This window comes from Cololabis saira, chromosome 20 (genome assembly GCF_033807715.1).
Source record: "Cololabis saira isolate AMF1-May2022 chromosome 20, fColSai1.1, whole genome shotgun sequence".
NCBI lineage: Eukaryota > Metazoa > Chordata > Actinopteri > Beloniformes > Belonidae > Cololabis > Cololabis saira.
This window is the reverse complement of record NC_084606.1, coordinates 21,420,496-21,438,298: the sequence shown is the minus strand read 5'-3', so window position 1 is coordinate 21,438,298 and position 17,803 is coordinate 21,420,496. Positions and strand designations below refer to the sequence as shown.

Genomic DNA, 17,803 nt, shown 5'->3' with positions numbered 1-17,803 from the left:
AGGTTTTTAATTGTTTGATCAGCAGGAAAATACAGTAATTCATTGACTCATTTATCTTGTATCTGTCTGATTGGAGATCTTCATGCCCTCATGTGGCCAGACGTGGTAATGCTACATAGAGTGCCTTTATTTACTGACTTATATACTGACTGCGAGACAAGGTTATTAAACCTAAAAATTGTTTGCAGGGTATGATTTGTCTCTTTTGAGCTCGTCTCCTAATGCTAAATCTACCGCATTTTATCTTGAAAGATGTAAAAACGAAATGCTTTCTTCATTTTCCACAGATTTGGGTGCAGACTCACTTTTCAAACAAATTCAGTTCTTTGAAGAATGCAAAAGCACACCTAATCGCATCATTCGAATTGGCATCCATGTAAGATCTTAGATTTAAAACTGTTATTCAGGGCAGGCGCCACGTTCCCTGTTTTGTAAGCGTTGCAGCAAAGATGCAGAATATTTAGCCAAGAAGTGTGATTGTACATACCAGACTTAGGCTTTACTGTCAGCCATGATTAGTAGGCCCAGCACAAAAGTCAATTTACTTCAGGCATATCCACTTTTATATAGAAGTTACATTTTCATTACTAAGCATTTAGTTACCCTTGGAGAGCAAACTTGCATGCTAATTCCTGCAAATGTAATTTTTCTTCCCTCTCTCTGTTTACCAGGAGGGGCTAAAAATGATCAGGTCTGCAGGTGGAAAACATCTCTTCAGCTGTGGATTTCTTTAATGTCTTTCTGCATACTCTTATTTTATAGAAGTTGAAAATGAACAAACGTGCAGAAGCTTCCAGGGGAGTGGCTGATCGGCTCGGTGTGCTCCGGTGCTCTACTGCCCCCACGTGGCCGTCGCGGGAACTGCACCGTCGGCAGCAGCTCGGCCCGACCGACATCCATCACCGGCAGACGTCCCCGCTCCTCTCCTGGTGGGCCGAATTGATGAACCATCAGCATCAGCTTCATCACGTTCACTTTATGTTGATAAAGCAGTCACGCAACGCCTTTTCTTCTGTGTTTCACCATCTCCCCTCTCACTCACAAGACAAATGGGGGGTGTCGGAGTGGTATTTTTTCCCCCACCCTCGTCCGCTCCCTGCTTGTGGGAGGATGCAGATCTCGGGAGGTGCAGGAGGGAAATGGGAAGCTTCTCAAACCTTCGGTGAACCTTTTTAAAAGGATCAAACATGACTCTGAAACGTGTCCGAAGCTTCCATGTTTTTTTTTTATTATTAATTCCTCTACAGTATACAAATATTCACACACAAAATGTTCTCAAAAACTCCTAAACAACTCGTAAACATTCACTTCCTCCTCGCCTTGCAGTTCTTTCCTTCATCATGTGCTGCATTGTCCACAACCTTCCACATATATGCGCTTTTTTTTGTTATGTTTTGTTTAAAAACCGGCCACCGGACCTTCAGGTCACCCTGTGGTCCGGTGGCATCCCCCCCACTTGTGCCGCGCGTCTCCAGCAACCAGGAACCAGGATGAAGGGGAGGGGGGGGAGGGTGGAGCAGCCGGAAATCACAGTGTGAAGCTGTTGACATCAGTACGCCCGGCGCGGGCCTGGTGGGGCACGGCGGGGTGAGGGGTGGGACGGTATTGCGTGTGCAGCTCAGCGTGTGGCGTCGCCTAGAGGGGAGAGGGAGGGTTTCGTGGAGGTGCATCAATCCATCCTCGGTGTTTGTCTTCAGAAAGCCCGATAACAGAGACACACCATCTCAGCCCACCAGATTAAACTAAAACAAACACGTCCCTGCATTTCTCTCCCTCTCTGAGCCTCGCTGGTAACGACGCGTGATTGCACGTGAATAGAGAACACCACACAAAAAAGGAAAAACAAAACAACAGCGTTTGCAAAGCCAATTCGACCCAGATCTTGTTGTGACGCCAAGTTCAAGGAGGGGGCGGATTAGTCGGAGCTAAATATGGAAGTGGTCTGTTTAGTTACCGTGGCTACAGGATGCAGTTAATCAAGTAATAAAAGGCAAGGAGAACTCGGAGAAGGTGACCAGTGTCGCTTCAGTCTGCAGAGAAACTCCACCGTTTTAAAGTCTATTTGAAAAACATAAGTGTGAGAACAAAGTACGTGAATATATATATTTATATTTATATTTATATATGTGGAGACGTCCATGAGCGGCGGCAAAGACACACAGGCTCGATTCTGGCTCTTTGTGCATCTTGGCCGCCGCTGACATGCATCCCTCTCATCTCTGCATCTTTAGTCAATATTCAATATTTACTCTGTGAGCTGCGGGTTTTTCCCACAACTCCGGGAAAGCAGTAGTGCAACAAACATTTAGCAGGAGTATTTATTCATTTATCTTCCTTTCTCTCACTGAAGGAAATGGATCAAGTACAGGAGTTCAGAACTCTTGAGCGGATGACCTACTGCGACCTCTTCTCTCCGCCCGTTACTCGTGAGCTGCCGTCACCGCAACCAACCGCGTCAGTAGTGAAACGCCACACCGTGTGCTTGAAACTACAGACTGCACCGCCAGAGCCGCCGAGAGCGGCTTCTTTTTTCTCTTTCGGTTCGAACTCAAAAGAAAATGAGGAGAGAGACAAGTGAGCAGGTAGGAGCTTTGAGCTTCCGTCGACTCTTCCTTGACCTGTGCAGGTTTCCCTGTGAGGCTATGAGTGAACTAAATAAAAAGGCATTATTGAAAAATAAGGCTACCAGTCGGAGGAGCTTGTGACGGCTCTCCGGCTGAGCTACATTCCATCTCTGGCAACAAATAAAGAAAAAGAAGAGAGAAAATGAAATGTTTTATCTTTCGGTGACGTCCGTCCTTTTTCATATTAATGATAAAACAAATCTTATTTTTAGTTTTCTCTCTTCCTGTCACTCTCACACACACTATCTCACTCGGCTAGTTTTATTTCTTCTTCTTAAATAAGCTTTTGATTTTCATGGAGGAGCGCTTGGCTTTCTCTCCATTGTCACTGGAGTCCTGGGAGGAGGTGCTCTGCAGCTTGTAATCCCGTCCCGCACCGCGGCCCTCTAAGTCCAGGGACGTGATGGAGGTGATGGACGGCTGCCGCCCCACGTTGGGCAGCATGCTGGCCGGCAGCTGCCCGTAGCTGTAGGACTTCTCCAGGATGCCGTTGTACACGCCCTTCCCCGCCTGGGAGGGGACGCTCCCCGGCGACAGCGGCATGCTCTGGGACTCGGGGATGACGGAGGTGAGGTCCGGCGAGGTCCGCTGTGCAAACGGCTGGTGCTCCAGGGCCGGGGACGGAGTGGTGGAGGGCGGCAGCGGGGGGGGCGTGGAGTCCCTGAGACTGCCGCTGCTGCTGCTGCTGGTGGTGTGGGTGGAGGCGGGGTGCTCCGCGCCGTGGCTGAAGAACAGCAGCTCCTCCAGGGAGATCTTGCGGTACGGGGTGTCGGCGCCCGGCGTGCACGGGGAGTGCAGCTGCTTGCGGCCCATGGACGAGCTGAGCGAGTCGGTGTCCGAGCCGCCCTCCTGAGCCGCTTCCCTGCAGGAGAACATCAGCCGGTCAGACATCTGAAACACTCCTACCATGGAAGCCCCAGAGGGCCAAAAAAACATCAAAAGCACCTGTCAGGACACAAAACAGGCCAACTCCACTTTTACTAGCTTAGCTGAGGTTTAGTGTTGGTTCTGCGTCCTTAGAAAGATATATCAACCACTAGATGCGTTTTTTTGTGTTTAAAGTTTTAACAAGAGTTGAAGGGTCTTCTTTCTTTCCACAAGGAGACACGTTTCTCTGCCTGAACAATAGTTTTGTTAACATTTTCCCTCATTTCAAGTTAAGAACAACAGAAAACTGAATTATTTTCTCTTATTTTCTCAAATTATTTTTGAATTGAATTAAAAATCTATATTCTAGTGCATTAATTATTCACTAGGACTTGTGCTGTTACATGTAAATGGAGCATCACATTGTTACGCAATGAGTTTAACTGGTTTTCTTAAGTTTTGCACTTTGATGTCTCTTCATTTCTTATCTTGTAACTTTAAGTATCAGTGCATTTAAGTTGTGATGATTCAGCCACAATCCAGACTCAGCTTTTTTTTTAAATCTCCACGGGGATCCAGCTCAGAGTTGGAGATGTCTACAGGACCACTGTGGAAGTCTGAGGAACAAGTGCTCAGAACTTGTGTGTGTATTTTATTTTAATATGTTCCAAACTTCAGAAAATATAAAAACGCACATATTTAGAATGTCAGGGAGTGACAGACCTGTAGATTTAGTTTAGACAAAGTTATTCACATATTAAAACCACATTTACATTGTTATTATTTCAAGTTTTGTTCTTTTACAGTGTAACAATATTCAACACTGCTATCAGTACATTTAAAAAATTGCCTCTCTGTGCAAAATATGCTTAAAAACATGAACAAGTCTCCATCAAAAACCTGTCCATCAAGCTAGCAGAGTCATTCATGCCCCGCCCCTCCTGCAATGGCTCTGCGCCCCTGATTGTGATGTCCTTTGAATAAACAGTTTTGTTTTTGTTTAATGAAAATCCCTTTTGGATATAAATCTAGTGATGTCACAGATGTATTTTCACTGATATTCAGAAGTTTTTCTGCTAAAGTGCAAAACTACAAAGCTGAGTGTTGATTTAAAATGTGAGGAAAGTGCTACGTATCTCCACATCGCCTCAGACTGCCGGCCCTGCAGCTTCTGTTTGTTTCTTTTTCATTTCGTATACTCAGGACACACAGATCTGATCGAATCACTTTCAGATAGAGGTGTGAAACATTTATTGAGCTTTAAACAGTTTTAACAGCGGTCTGAACAATGCACTAAAAGAACTAAAGTTACCATTCTAAGTTTAATCCATCAGTGTGAATATCTGAATAAAAATAAAACCACCTTTGAGTCCAAAGTGTGAAACCATGCCCTGTTGCGGCCGCAGCTACATACCCCCTCCTATCTGAGCTGAACAGGACGTGATCGTCGTCTGCTTCGGGCCGATAGGAGAGGGACGAGCCGGCCATGGACAGCAGGTCCGGGTCCGGGGACATCAGCGAGGACTGCGGAGAGCTCAGCAGGCTCCGGCGGGAGCGGCACAGGCTGCTGTTGCGCGTGAGCGAGGGCCGGATCAGCGTCGCCGCTGGGAGACACAAAACAGAACCAGGACACCAGTGAAGTGGAATTCATTTTTTTTTTTTTTTTTTTTTTATTGATCTTTTTAGAAAAAAAAACAACATACAATGTCAACATGGACACAAATAATCAAAAATACGAATTATGCATTATACATTGTCCCTTTTTTTTTTTTTTTTTTTAAACACAGAACTAAGAACAGAGTCTCTGTAGAGTTAAATAAAAAATAAACAGATGAACAACAAATGAACAATGGAGGAGAGTAATGGATGAGCAAATGCGGCATACAAAAACAAATGCAGTGATAAATGCAAATGCCCACCACTAATATCCCATTAAATGGAAATAATAAAAAAAAAGCACAAAATGCAGCATAAATAACAATAATCAAAACAAATAAATAAATGAAAGAAACGAAAAGAAAATTAAGGTAAGGGGGAGGGATCAGTCGGTGGGTAGAGTCTTCAATGAGTTAAAATAATCTACGAAAGATTGCCATTTACGAACAAATTTAGATGAGTTGCCTTTTACTGAATATCTCACCTTTTCAGATTTTAGAAAAAACATAACATCACTAAGCCAAAGAGCAATAGACGGAGACTTGGGGGATTTCCATGAGAGTAGGATACGACGTCTAGCTAAAAGAGATGTGAAAGCCAATACTTCTGACTGTACGGGGCTGATATGTGAGGAGTCAACCGAGAGTCCGAATATTGCTATGAGAGGGGCCATAACAACATTTTTCCCCAGAACTTTAGACATGATCACAGAATAGTCACTCCAAAATGTCTGTAACCTAGGACAGGAGAAAAACATGTGACTTAAATTGCAGGGAGAGCCCCGGCATCTGTCGCATAAGTCTGCAACATTGGGATATATTTCAGATAATCGGGATTTTGATAGGTGGGCTCGTGAAGTGGAATTCAGATGGAAAAGAAACAGATTGATAGACTCGTTCTACTCACTGGAGAACTGTGGCATGATGGGAGGCGTGTCCTCGTCCAGGTCGTCCACGCCCCCTGCGATGGGGTAGGGCGGCACGGAGACGCGGGGCATGACCACCCAGCTGTGGTCCGAGTACAGGCTGGCCGTCAGGCTCGGCAGACCGGAATTATTGACCACGGGGAAGCCGCAGAGCTTCTCGATCTGCTGCCAGCGGTGCAGCCGCTCCCTCAGGCAGGCGGTCACCTCCGACAGCGCCTTCCTGGAAACACAGGCGCGTCAGTGACGACAGCTCACACCAAACGCCCTGAACCTGGCAAACACTCAACGTAGGGCTGGGCGATATGGACCAAAAGTCATATCTCGATATTTTCTAGCTGAATGGCGATACTCGATATATATCTCGATATTTTTTCTGTGCCTTAATTGGGGTTTCCCCTAAAGCATTATAGCATAGCATCTCTGTTAGCTTCTCTGTTAGCTTCATTTTTTTCTGAGGCAAACCCTTAAAAAAACAGTCAGTTTTAATACAATGTCACACAGGTACCTTTGTTAACAGAGGTCTGCTCAATATCAAAATGTATAAAACAAATGAAATAAAAATAAACTTCCTGCATATATAGAATAAAAATGCTTCTTGAATAAAATAAAACAAATATCCCTTTCCTGCATAACAATTAAATTAAAATACACTGTGCAATTAATACAATGTATTCAAAGTCAATTTGTCACAAAATAAGCTATATCAAAATCATAAAAAAAAAATAAAAAAAATAAAATAAAATTAATTTTTTTTTTTTTAAATCGATATAAACGATATTGTCTCGTACCATATCGTGTTTGAAAATATATCGATATATATTAAAATCTCGATATATCGCCCAGCCCTAACTCAACGTCTTTATTTCCCCTTAGATGTCGTTTTCTTACTTTGCTTCTAGTATCTTGTGGTCCACCTCATCCAGCGAGGAGCTGTGGGCAACGTGGAGGGTCCCAAACACAGAACTGCGCTTCTTCTTTATTTTCTCGGCCTGAAATGGAGGCAAAAAAAAAACTAAAATTACCAAGAGTGCAATCACCCTTGAAGGCCTGTAATGGTTGTCACGACGACGGGGTTTTAATACACAATTATAGCCAGCGAAACAGTTTGTATTAAAGTTTTGACCGTGTAATCGATACACAGCGTAAGAATCAAAGCGAGATCCGTGAAATGAGTGTTCAGACTTGCTTGTTGGGTCTTTTATTATTTAATTTGACGTCTTAATAACACTGAACTCCAAGTGGACGGAGTTGGAGGGAGTCTGTGGCCGTAACGACATAAAAGGGCTCAGAAATCCAGAGTAACAGTCGGTGGACGGGAAATTGATGACACATTTACAGCTCAAAATGAAACAACAATATTATTATTATACGGGAATTCTGACTAAAACAGACTTGTCATTGATGCTTCAACTGTGGCAACGATACGACTGTTACAGGGCCAGAATAGTGATCCATAAGCTCCATTATTAGTTTTGCTTCTTTATGTTTTAGAAACTTTAGTTATTGCAACAGTAAAATGAGAGTCTGCATCATTACCAGCAATTATATAAGAAAAAAAAACACACACACGTTTGCAATCCTGAGGGAGCGTGGAGCTTAGACGTTACCTCGTCTTTGGCGACGTACAGCTGCAGCTCGGCGCTCTGCTTCTTGATGTTGTAGTACTGAACCTCCACCTCGTGTGTGAGCTGGAGCCACTTCTGCAGCGCTTCGGGCACCGAGCGCTCCGACTGCATCTCCTTCTCCGCCCGCTTCAGAGCCTTTCTCACCTGCCGGGGAGTAAAGTGTGATTCACCAACTCGCTTTATTTTCTCTGGGATGGCAAATTAAAGCAGCTGGATGACGTGTTAAGTCAATATTTTGAGGCTGAAGCTGAAATAACTGTGGAAGGTGTTAAGTTACTGAGCCGGTTCTACCTGGACTAGTTCTTCCTCTGCGTATTTGAGCCGGCTGAGCTCACACTCGGCGCCCTCTCGCAGCTCTCTGAGTCGGTGTGCCTCCATCTTGGCTCCGTCAATCTCATCCCTCATTTTCTGCTCGAGGTTCTCCTTCTCCACAGCCACCGTCCGGTTCTCCTCCTGAGCCTTTTCCAGCCTGTTAGAGGAGGAAGTAGAGGTGAGATGAGGCGGAGCCACTTATACATAAACATCAAAGCCAGATAAGAGTTTAGGATCGGCTTCATCTGCTGTTCAGGACCGCACAAAGATCCAAATCTGACACTCTCTCCTCTTACCGGCTCTGCAGATCCAGCAGGCTTTGCTCCGCGTGTTGCAGGCTATCCAGATCTTTCATCATCTGAGAAATGTGCACCTTGCTGGATTTGTTCTGCATGTAGGCAAACCAGCAGCCCCCGACGCCGATCACTATGGAAACCATGAGGATGAAATCTTTCATCCAGTTATGCTGAGGACCTGCAGATGGATGGAGGAACGCGGGAAAGGATTGATGGCTTGTTTTACTTTTCAGGTTTGGGTATTAATGAGTAAAAAAACAATCCACTGAGGTTTTAATCAATACTTACGGAGAGGAGGGCCAAAGAGAACCGCATCCAGAGCCTTCAGGTTTAACTTTTGTTTATGCCGCTGGTCTATTATCTTGAGCTGCATCGACATAAACGACGGCTCGTTTGCCGCTATTCTGAAATTGGAAAGAAGTAAGAAAAGAAAGGGTGAGTGCACATCGACCAGGTCTTTATAACAAGGTCACTTTCATCATTCAAAGGCAGATCTGTCTGTCTTTGCAGCGTTAGTCATGATCTGAAACCTGTGACGGACTTCTGTCACATGTGACAGCAAAGCCGTGACTCAGAGAGAGTTGTCCTCCGTCTCGTGTCAGAGGAGCAAACAGGTGCTCTGTGGATCATTAGTTGTTGGTCTAAAGCGGCTCAGACGACATGGAGGCCTGGAGAAAGCTGCACCATGTGTCTGTGACGTCACCTCATGAGTCAGCGGCGATCGGCTCCGCGGCGCAACATGAAACCCCTCAATAATCCGCCGCCTCCCTGCTACGGTCCGCTCATTCAGTACATGCAGTCTGCAGCGGCTCCCGTTCCACCGACATCTGTCAGTCACTCCAGCCCTTACACAACAACTTCATCTAGAATATGTGACGAGAGCTTTAAAAGTCTGACACGCGTCTCTGAATTTGATCAACGTGTGAAGTGAATGTCAGACTGTGCAAAAACTGTATTTTTTAAAATCACAAATACTTAGATACTAGGATTTTTCTGGTGGTTGTTGTTAAATTCAAGATTACAGACTTTACAGTCTTGATCCTGCGTTTCCTGAAACAACCAGCAGAGGGCAGCAGCACACAGAGCAATCAGAGAGTTACAGGCTCCTGCAGGTTTCCTAATAAAAGTCATTTTCGTGTTGCTGTAAACACACTCCATTGGTCATAGAAGGGAAATAAAACTACCCTGATTTAGAGGCAACGCGTGCCATGAAAGGGAGGAGTAATCGCTCTTTTTAGGAGCGTTGCTGAAGCAGAACGGGGATGCGGCTCACAATTATACAACATCCACCACCGTGTTAATCAGAGGTCTCTGCTGCTGGGACGGACGCCAGCACCGAGGTCATTGGACCAACTCACCGAGGTAAAGTGTTCCCCGTGATCCGGAAGTCCCGGAAGTTCCTCTCGTACTGCGGCAGCTCCACCGACTCCTTCAGCCACTGCACCGTGTCCTCCGTGGTCCAGTTGTGGACTGGAGGGAGAGGGAGAGGGAGAGGGACACAGAAACACATTCACAGGTCAAACACAGAGATAGAAAATATATAAATATCACTAATAAATATAGACGAATGTGTGCAAAAGAATTAAAGTAAAAAGGTAATTGTGAAAAGAGCTTGGGTCCGAGAGGAGCAGCTTTAAGCAGTAATTGATTTATAAATCATTCACCGATCAACAAACTGAAGAAACAGGGCTTTAGTCAGACACGCAGTGGAGAGTTGTTTTTATTTTAGAAACGTTTGTGAAGCTTAAAGTCACCAAAGGTTTCAATTAGAAAAGTTAAGGTGGAAATATTATGCGTATAAGCTATTTTTCTGTTCTTCAAGACATGTTCGGGTCTCTGAAGTGACAACCAGCTGAAAACATGACACAACCATGTCGCTGTGTTGGAGGCACCGTAAATCTAAAATAATCATCATCATCATCATCATCATCATCATCATCATCATCATCATCATCATCATCATCATTCACCATCTCCACCCAGCTTTACATTATTCTGCATTTGTTGTACTGCCAGAGTGGGCAACAGCAGGCTGTAACAGCTATTATTATATTATTGTAAAGGCACATCCTGCAGAGGACAGGGTTGTCTCCATCATCAAAAACAGCTGCTGTGAAGAGAACCATAAAAAGACGGTACGACGGTAAGAAAAGGTGGGAATTGACACAGACTTTTATCAAGACCTCAGGAAACCTTTTGAACAAAATGTAACATAACAATTAAGTCTAAGTACCCAGGTGGGCTTGACTGCTGGAGAAGTGTGAATCGACCTTTTTAACAAAAAGATGGATGGATGGATGGATGGATGGATGGATGGATGGATGGATGGATGGATGGATGGATGGATGGATGGATGGATGGATGGATGGATGGATGGATGGATGGATGGATGGATGGATGGATGGATGGATGGATGGATGGATGGATGGATGGAGACTGACTCCACACGTTTAGGGCGCCCAGTAAATCACATTACGTTGAGAAAACAGAGTTTGCAGATTTGGAGCGTGTAGAAACGTTCTGACTAAACGCATCTGCGGTTTGCATCTTATTCAGGTGACCGGGTCGTCTTACGATGGAGGAGTGCGCGCAAAGACCTTGTTTTCAAACTTCGTTGCTCCACCAGAACGATCAACACACTCTGAAGCGTACAGGATGACAGATTGAGGATGAAGATGTACCACATACGTCTTTTTACAAGTACTTAAAAGAAGACAAGGATAAACAATAGTGTAAACAAGCTTTATGAAGAATGTGCTATTTAAAAACACATTTTTCTTTAAGTCTCCCTTGAGAAGTTTAATCATTCCAATATCACAGATCAGCAATGAATGAAAACACATTTCCAGAAGTGTCTGTTAGCATCTGTTAGCATCTGTTAGCATCTGTTAGCATCCAGGAATCTTACGGGCAAACTTTTATTAGGATTCAATTCCTGAATAATTGCTAATCCCCAAAAAATGGAAGAGAACTTCCTTTCATCAGTTTAACATATCGGGAACACAAAAACATTTAACTTTAAAGAACAGAAACGCGTTGATATATTACAGTGGCATGATTTGTTTATTGTTTTAACTTAAAAGTAAGCCTAAATGCAGCAGCAGTGTGTGAAAGTACAGCTCGGTTCTACAGGAATTAAGAGGATAAGTAGCAGCCAGATGCTGCTGATCAAATATAACTGATCCTCAGAAAGAGGGCAGAGGTTTTGGCAGCTTGGTGGTATGAAGCTTTCAGGTGTCTGTAAACACAACGATAAAGAGCAAAAACACCAGCAACGATTTTAGAAAAATAAAAAAATAAAAATCACTGGGGAGGGTTAGTGAAGCCGTTTTCAAACAATGTGGAATCCCTCGTTCACAAGTTGAAAACACAGTTCTCAGTTTTCCTAGTTATGAGTCAAATTTCATTACAGTGCTATTAGAAAAAGTCTGCAAAAGAAAGGCTTGCTTGAGAGTCCTTTCTGTCCAGAGAACATGCTGGAAGAGCAGCTTACGTTTGCCCAACTGTGCCTGAACGCACCACAACCTTCTCCTGGAGGGGCGGTCCTCGGACAGACGAGGCCGGAGCGGAGGAAGTCGCCCACGGTTCCCAACATTCGAGATAAATCAAAGCATGTCTGCACCCCACGCCATGGTCAAACATGACAGCGGTGGACGATATCGACTATTAAGTACCGCTTCGACTTTTATTAAATCAAAGTGACAAGATGTGTTATTGCTCATCTGCCGTTGTATTTATCCTGTTTTAAATCCTGGTAAAGACCGGATCATTTGTTTGTTTTTTTCCTCTTTCAGATTTCATGCTTTAATTTCCTGCCACCATCTTCACCTGGGACTTCTGCAGTCATTTATAATCTCAGATCTGTGCAGGCTTTGGGTCGAAGCCTCAGGACGTAGGCTGGATCAGGTCAGTGAGACTCTAGGTGTTTAAAACTCACCTGGTGCTAACTTTTTCAGCTCTTATGATTCATTTTATTTATGTTATGAAATGAGAAGTCTACGCCGCCTGAGGGAGGTGAGGGGCCTCACTGAAAGAGTTCTTTATTCCTCTGATAAACAAGATTCAATCTGTTCCTCACAGTTTTTATTTTCTCCTGTCCTCTCAAAGTACCATTTTATCTTATTTCATTATAAAGAGTTACATATAACTATATCATTACTTCATTTTAATCTATAGTTCAAGTATTTTTATGTGGTGTCATGTTTGGAAACTGGTCTTTATGACTGAGAAAGTGCAGCGTCATGTGGAGTGAGTGCAGACAGAGGGAAGTGGTCTGCGTTACCTTCAGAGGTCTTCCAGCCCTTCCACAGCTCCTCCACGGTGATGTGCTGGTCCTCCCGGTGCAGGTTGCTGTGTTTGTTGGTCTGCTGCTGCTTCATGTCTTCTATTATGAACTAGCAGAGGAAGAGAGAGCAGCTGAGTCACCAGAACCTTCTCTTTTTTTGGTCCTTTTTTCAGCAACAACACAACATAGAAACCTGGAGGAAGTACAGATGGCTGTGCTTGTGTGGTTTCCAGAGTTGGCTTTGCCTAAAAGTCTGGCTCCGGATCACATGCACACAGGGCTTTTTTCTCTCCTCTTTTTGCTTTCTTCCTTTTAGGGCCTTTGAAAAGAGAAAGCGATCCGTGGTGGAGGCTCCACTTCCACCTGAGTGTGTGTGTGTGTGTGTGTGTGTGTGTGTGCGCGCGCTTTCTGCTTCACTCAGCTCAGGACTAAACGCCCCTGCAGAGAAAGCCACAGCAAACAAATCCACCACAGAGCTGCCAGAACACTAGCGGCAGTAGCAACCATCGTGGCCAACTACCAAACACCTGAAGCTATTCATCCTGGAGTTTTTGTGTGTTTGTGTGTGGCCTGGGCACCAACTAAAAGGGGGAACCTCCGTCTAATTCACACATCCGACCTGATTTTACCAATTAGCCTCTAACAGGACTGCAGGACGCACTTAACCAAGTGTGTCTTTGTACAAACTGCATCTCTTTAGTTGTATGTTGAAAGAGAATATGAATACACTTTCACAGCCGTCCCTGCCTTATTTGTGCTGTGAAAACAACTGAGGCAGCTCTCTCCCAAAGAAGCAACTTTAAAACCTTTTCTATTTTGTGCAGTTTTGTATTCTTAAACTACATCATTCAAAGCAAAAAATGATCTGTTACCAACAAATATACAGAAATTATTTAGTATTCATGAGGGAAGATATGGTTTAAGGGGCAAAAGTAATTTTAATGTCACATTAATACGCACAAACAGGAAAGGTTTTTGTGTTTCAGTCAGCGGGGTGGGGCTATGGAACAAGTTTTCAATGGAATTAAAGCAATGTCCAAATATTAAACCGTTTAAAATAAAATACAAAGATATTATTTTTCAGAGGTACAGGGATGAGCAAAATGCTTGGGTGCAATGATAGTGTTTATTTTTTATTTATTTATTTCTATCCTTATTTTCTTACACTAGTCAGTAGCTTATGTTGCTACAATGTTTTTATTGTCTTGTTTTGATTGTTTTTTTTTTTATTTTATTTTTTTTATTATGTTTGCATAATGTTATGTTCGCATGTGTTAGCTAGTCATATTTAAGGAGAGGGGGTGAGAGTTTATAAGTTTTACTTCTTCTCACTCCCTTTCGAATATGTACTTTGTTATGTCTCATGTTAAGACGATTGTCTTATTTCTTTCTTTTTTTATATGATTCATATTCGAAATAAACCTTACATAACAAACAAAATAAAGCATGTCAGCTAGTGACAGAAGTATGAGCTGGAGGATGTTTATTTTCATCTTTAAATTAAACCGATAAATTAAATGATGAATGGTTTTTGTTTACTATTACTTCAAAATGATGCATAGGCTAATGAGAAGAGGGAGGTCTGCACCCAGACGATGTTAACTGGGATACAGGAACACTGAAAGAGAAGTGTAGCTGGTCGAGTTACATGTGAAAATGCCTTAATGAAACTAAGACACTTAATAGTTCCTGCATTCCCGCCACGCGGGTCATGCGGTGAGAGTTACAGCTCCGGTGTCGGCAGGCGTTGTCCGTAGCCTCCGAGTCGACAGAAAATAAAAGATCCTGAAGTCATTTCTAAGGAGGAAATCAATCAATGGCACAAACGGAGGAAAAGGCTTAAAAATAGCATCTTGGATCATGTAAAAAAGCCGGCGCGACAGCTGCCGCTGAGGGCATGTTGACATTTCAAACAGAAATGAGTCTTTGTTGCAGATCAATGAGCTCCACTTCTGACTCCAGGAATAAAACAGCAAACCCAGATTTCAGCTGCTCTGAAAGGCGCTGCGTGCCCACGCGGAGACATTTAAAACGGCCCTGTTTTCAGCCACTTACGACATCCGTTATGACACAGATATGTAGACGCAGTAGTCAGCATCAACTACAGGCCCTCTCGCACGTCCCGGTGGTGTTTGGAGAGCGCTCCAGGAGTCCTGGGAGGTTGACATTGAATACATAATGGAGGTCTGGTGCTGACGGGCTGCCTGCAGCAAATGTTGCTTCCATTCTTCCTGATGAAAATGAGACGTTCAAGTCTGGCACATGTCCTCACTCAAATGTACGGATATCTGAAACTTCAAGAGACGAGGGGAGACGTCTTTGAGCTCTTTATCACATGAATCTGTTACACACAATGACCACAATCATAGACTGTAATGGCTGAGTCAGAAACCTGGAGTCCGTATGTCTGTATTAGCATTAAATGCAAAACTCCAGAGGTCATGACGTGTCACCTGATCAAAAGTGTTTGTCTGAGAGCTTCATGGCTGCCGTGCGAGGTCTGAGTGCACTCGGTGTGTCGCTTGTTTCATTCTTGGTATGATGATGACGGCACGTTAGAAGCCCTGAGCGTTGCCACGGCGCTGCTGTGTGAGCAGTTGATGACATCTTTACACACAGTGGGTACGGAAAGTATTCCGACCCCTTTAAATGTTTCCCTCTTTGTTTCATTGCAACCATTTGCTAAAATCAAAAAAGTTTGTTTTATTTCTCAATAAATGTACAATCAGCACCCCATCTGCACCGAAAAAAAAACAGAAATGTAGAAATGTTTGCAAATTTATAAAGAAAGAAAACTGAAACATCACATGGTCAGAAGTATTCAGACCCTTTGCTGTGACACTCATATTTAACTCACATGCTGTCCTTTTCTTCTGATCCTCCTTGTGACGGTTCTGCTCCTCCATTGGAGTCCAGAAGTGTTTAATTAAACTGATTGGATGTGAACAGGAAAGGCACACACCTGTCTATAAGAGCTTACAGCTCACAGTGCATGTCAGAGCATGCAGAACCAGGAGGTTGAAGGAACTGCCCAAGAGCTCAGAGACAGAATTGTGGCATGGCTCAGATATGGTTAAGGTTACAAAATAACTTCTGCAGCACTCAAGGCTCCTAAGAGCACAGTGGCCTCCATAATCCTTAAATGCAAGAAGTTTGGGACGACCAGGACTCTTCCTAGACCTTAGGGCTGTTCGATTTTGCCCAAAAATAAAATCTTGATTTTTTTCTCTCAAAATCCGATTTTCGATTACGATTACGATTATTTTGTGAATTGACAAAAGGCAAAGAAATGATTTCAAATATGTTGTTTTTTTATTGAACATTTGCCCCATTGGGCTTTAAGTGCAAACTTTGCTCTTATTAAACCAAAAATGAATGAATAAAGTGCAAAACTCTGTAAAATAAGTTGAAAAAAAGTTTTAAAAAATATAATAAAATATAAAGTTTTATCTCTGAAAAAAAAATCAGCAAATCAGCACTTGCAAACATACAGTAAGTTATATTTCCAATTAAATAAAACAAGACATTTTCTAATTAAACTGAACTGGGTCTTTGCATGCTAAATAATAATGCAACCCATGAAGGAGGTAGAGGTGTGAAATGTCAGTCATTACATTTGCTGTTCACATTTGCAAGTTTTTTGCAAGGAACACGAGCCGGTCTACCGCATCTGGCTTGAGGGATGCCCGGTGGCATGTTACAACGCCCCCTCCTACACTAAAGAGCCTCTCCCATGGGGCACTTGTCGCAGGTATTGAGAGGTATTTCCACCAATCATTAATATGTGTGCAGACAAGGTAAAAAAATAAATTAAAAAAAAAAAAGTGAAAAATCGATTTTACGAGTTTCACGTTTTGACATCGTTCTAATTACATAATCGCGATTACGATTTAAAATCGATTAATCGAACAGCCCTACTAGACCTGGCCTTCCAGACTGAGCCATCGTGGGAGAAGAGCCTTGGTGAGAGAGGTAAAGAAGAACCCAAAGATCACTGAGTGAGCTCCAGAGATGCAGTAGGGAGATGGGATACAACTATCACTGCAGCCCTCCACCAGTCGGGGCTTTATGGCAGAGTGGCCCGACGGAAGACTTTTTTTCCTCAGTGCAAGACATATGAAAGCCGGCATAGAGTTTACCAACAAACTGCAATGAAACAAAGAGGGAAACATTCAAAGGAGTCTGAATACTTTCCTTACCCACTGTATGCAGCACGTTCAACATGTACCACACGGACAAAAAGCAAGTACTTCCTGGTGAGAACCTCCAGGACGTTGAACTAACGAGCAACATTGATAAACCAGGAAACCGGGACGGTGTTTTTGGTTTAAGTTGCATTACTGCCTCAAGACGTCCTGTGCTCCTTAAAGAGCATTCTCTGTGTGCTTCGTAGCTTCTGCACAGCCTACATGTTGAATCTTCTCTTATTTATGTATTTAACGTGACAAGAGTGGACTGAAAGATCAAATGAAAAGGTCAATGTTCAGGTTGGTGTTGAGCTGGATAGATGTGACAACCACAGCGACTTCATGCAGGAGATTTCTTGCTAAGTTAAAAGAATAAAGACCCACATTGGAGCCAGGAGGACGGGACAGGGAGCCTCGACTTTCCCCGAGGATTACCCATCAGCCCCGGGAGGACAATAATATATCCAGATGTCGTGCACACACACACACACAAAGGGGCCTAGCACGGCCAGAGTGACATAGCCGGACACAGACTGGGACAGACGCACACTAAATGGCAGCAAACAAAGAGACGTCTGTTCGGATCGGATTCCAGCTTCAGGAGGAGTTGGCCGGGGTTGAGATTCTACTCATATTCTGCTCTCGTGACTTCATTCACCCCTGATATCTACTCTACCAGTCAATCTGACAGTTATTACCGCTGTCGTTACTGCCGTGATGATGTTCCTACTCAGTAGCATGCCACAAGATTAATCCACACCAGGAGTTATGTGAAACTTGGGGAGGAGGATCATCGTTAACCCTCTCTCACCGAGTTGGGACAAAAAGGGACGGTGCACTTATTGCTGATCTATTCAGGTGTGAACACCTGGGACCACAGAGGATTCATGGGAGCAGTCTCACCTGTACAGGAATGACTGGGATCATTTTCTTAACTGGTTCACTGAAGCTTGCTGCTTAACAATGAGCTCTATTGTGGGAAATGTTGAACGGTGCGTTTGCAGAGACACTGACCTGACATCTGGG

The 17,803-nt window shown here is 43.6% G+C and overlaps 1 protein-coding gene across 2 annotated transcripts in view; it reads right to left on the bottom strand.

Annotated features, from left to right (window-relative positions):
* Positions 1 to 1,215: 1,215 nt before the first annotated feature.
* The window catches only part of stim2b (stromal interaction molecule 2b), a 52,081-nt gene continuing 35,493 nt past the window's right edge, over positions 1,216 to 17,803 (bottom strand). The window contains exons 3-12 of one of the 2 annotated variants that reach the window (XM_061709676.1): positions 12,588 to 12,699; positions 9,664 to 9,775; positions 8,594 to 8,709; positions 8,306 to 8,483; positions 7,989 to 8,166; positions 7,680 to 7,841; positions 6,961 to 7,061; positions 6,054 to 6,292; positions 4,855 to 5,095; positions 1,216 to 3,486 (exon numbers count right to left, since the gene is read on the bottom strand). In XM_061709676.1, the coding sequence (XP_061565660.1) occupies positions 2,886 to 3,486; positions 4,855 to 5,095; positions 6,054 to 6,292; positions 6,961 to 7,061; positions 7,680 to 7,841; positions 7,989 to 8,166; positions 8,306 to 8,483; positions 8,594 to 8,709; positions 9,664 to 9,775; positions 12,588 to 12,699 (2,040 nt within the window). In that variant the 3' untranslated portion in view covers positions 1,216 to 2,885. The remainder of the gene's footprint in view (positions 3,487 to 4,854; positions 5,096 to 6,053; positions 6,293 to 6,960; positions 7,062 to 7,679; positions 7,842 to 7,988; positions 8,167 to 8,305; positions 8,484 to 8,593; positions 8,710 to 9,663; positions 9,776 to 12,587; positions 12,700 to 17,803) is intronic. The other variant, XM_061709677.1, reaches the window with a different exon arrangement.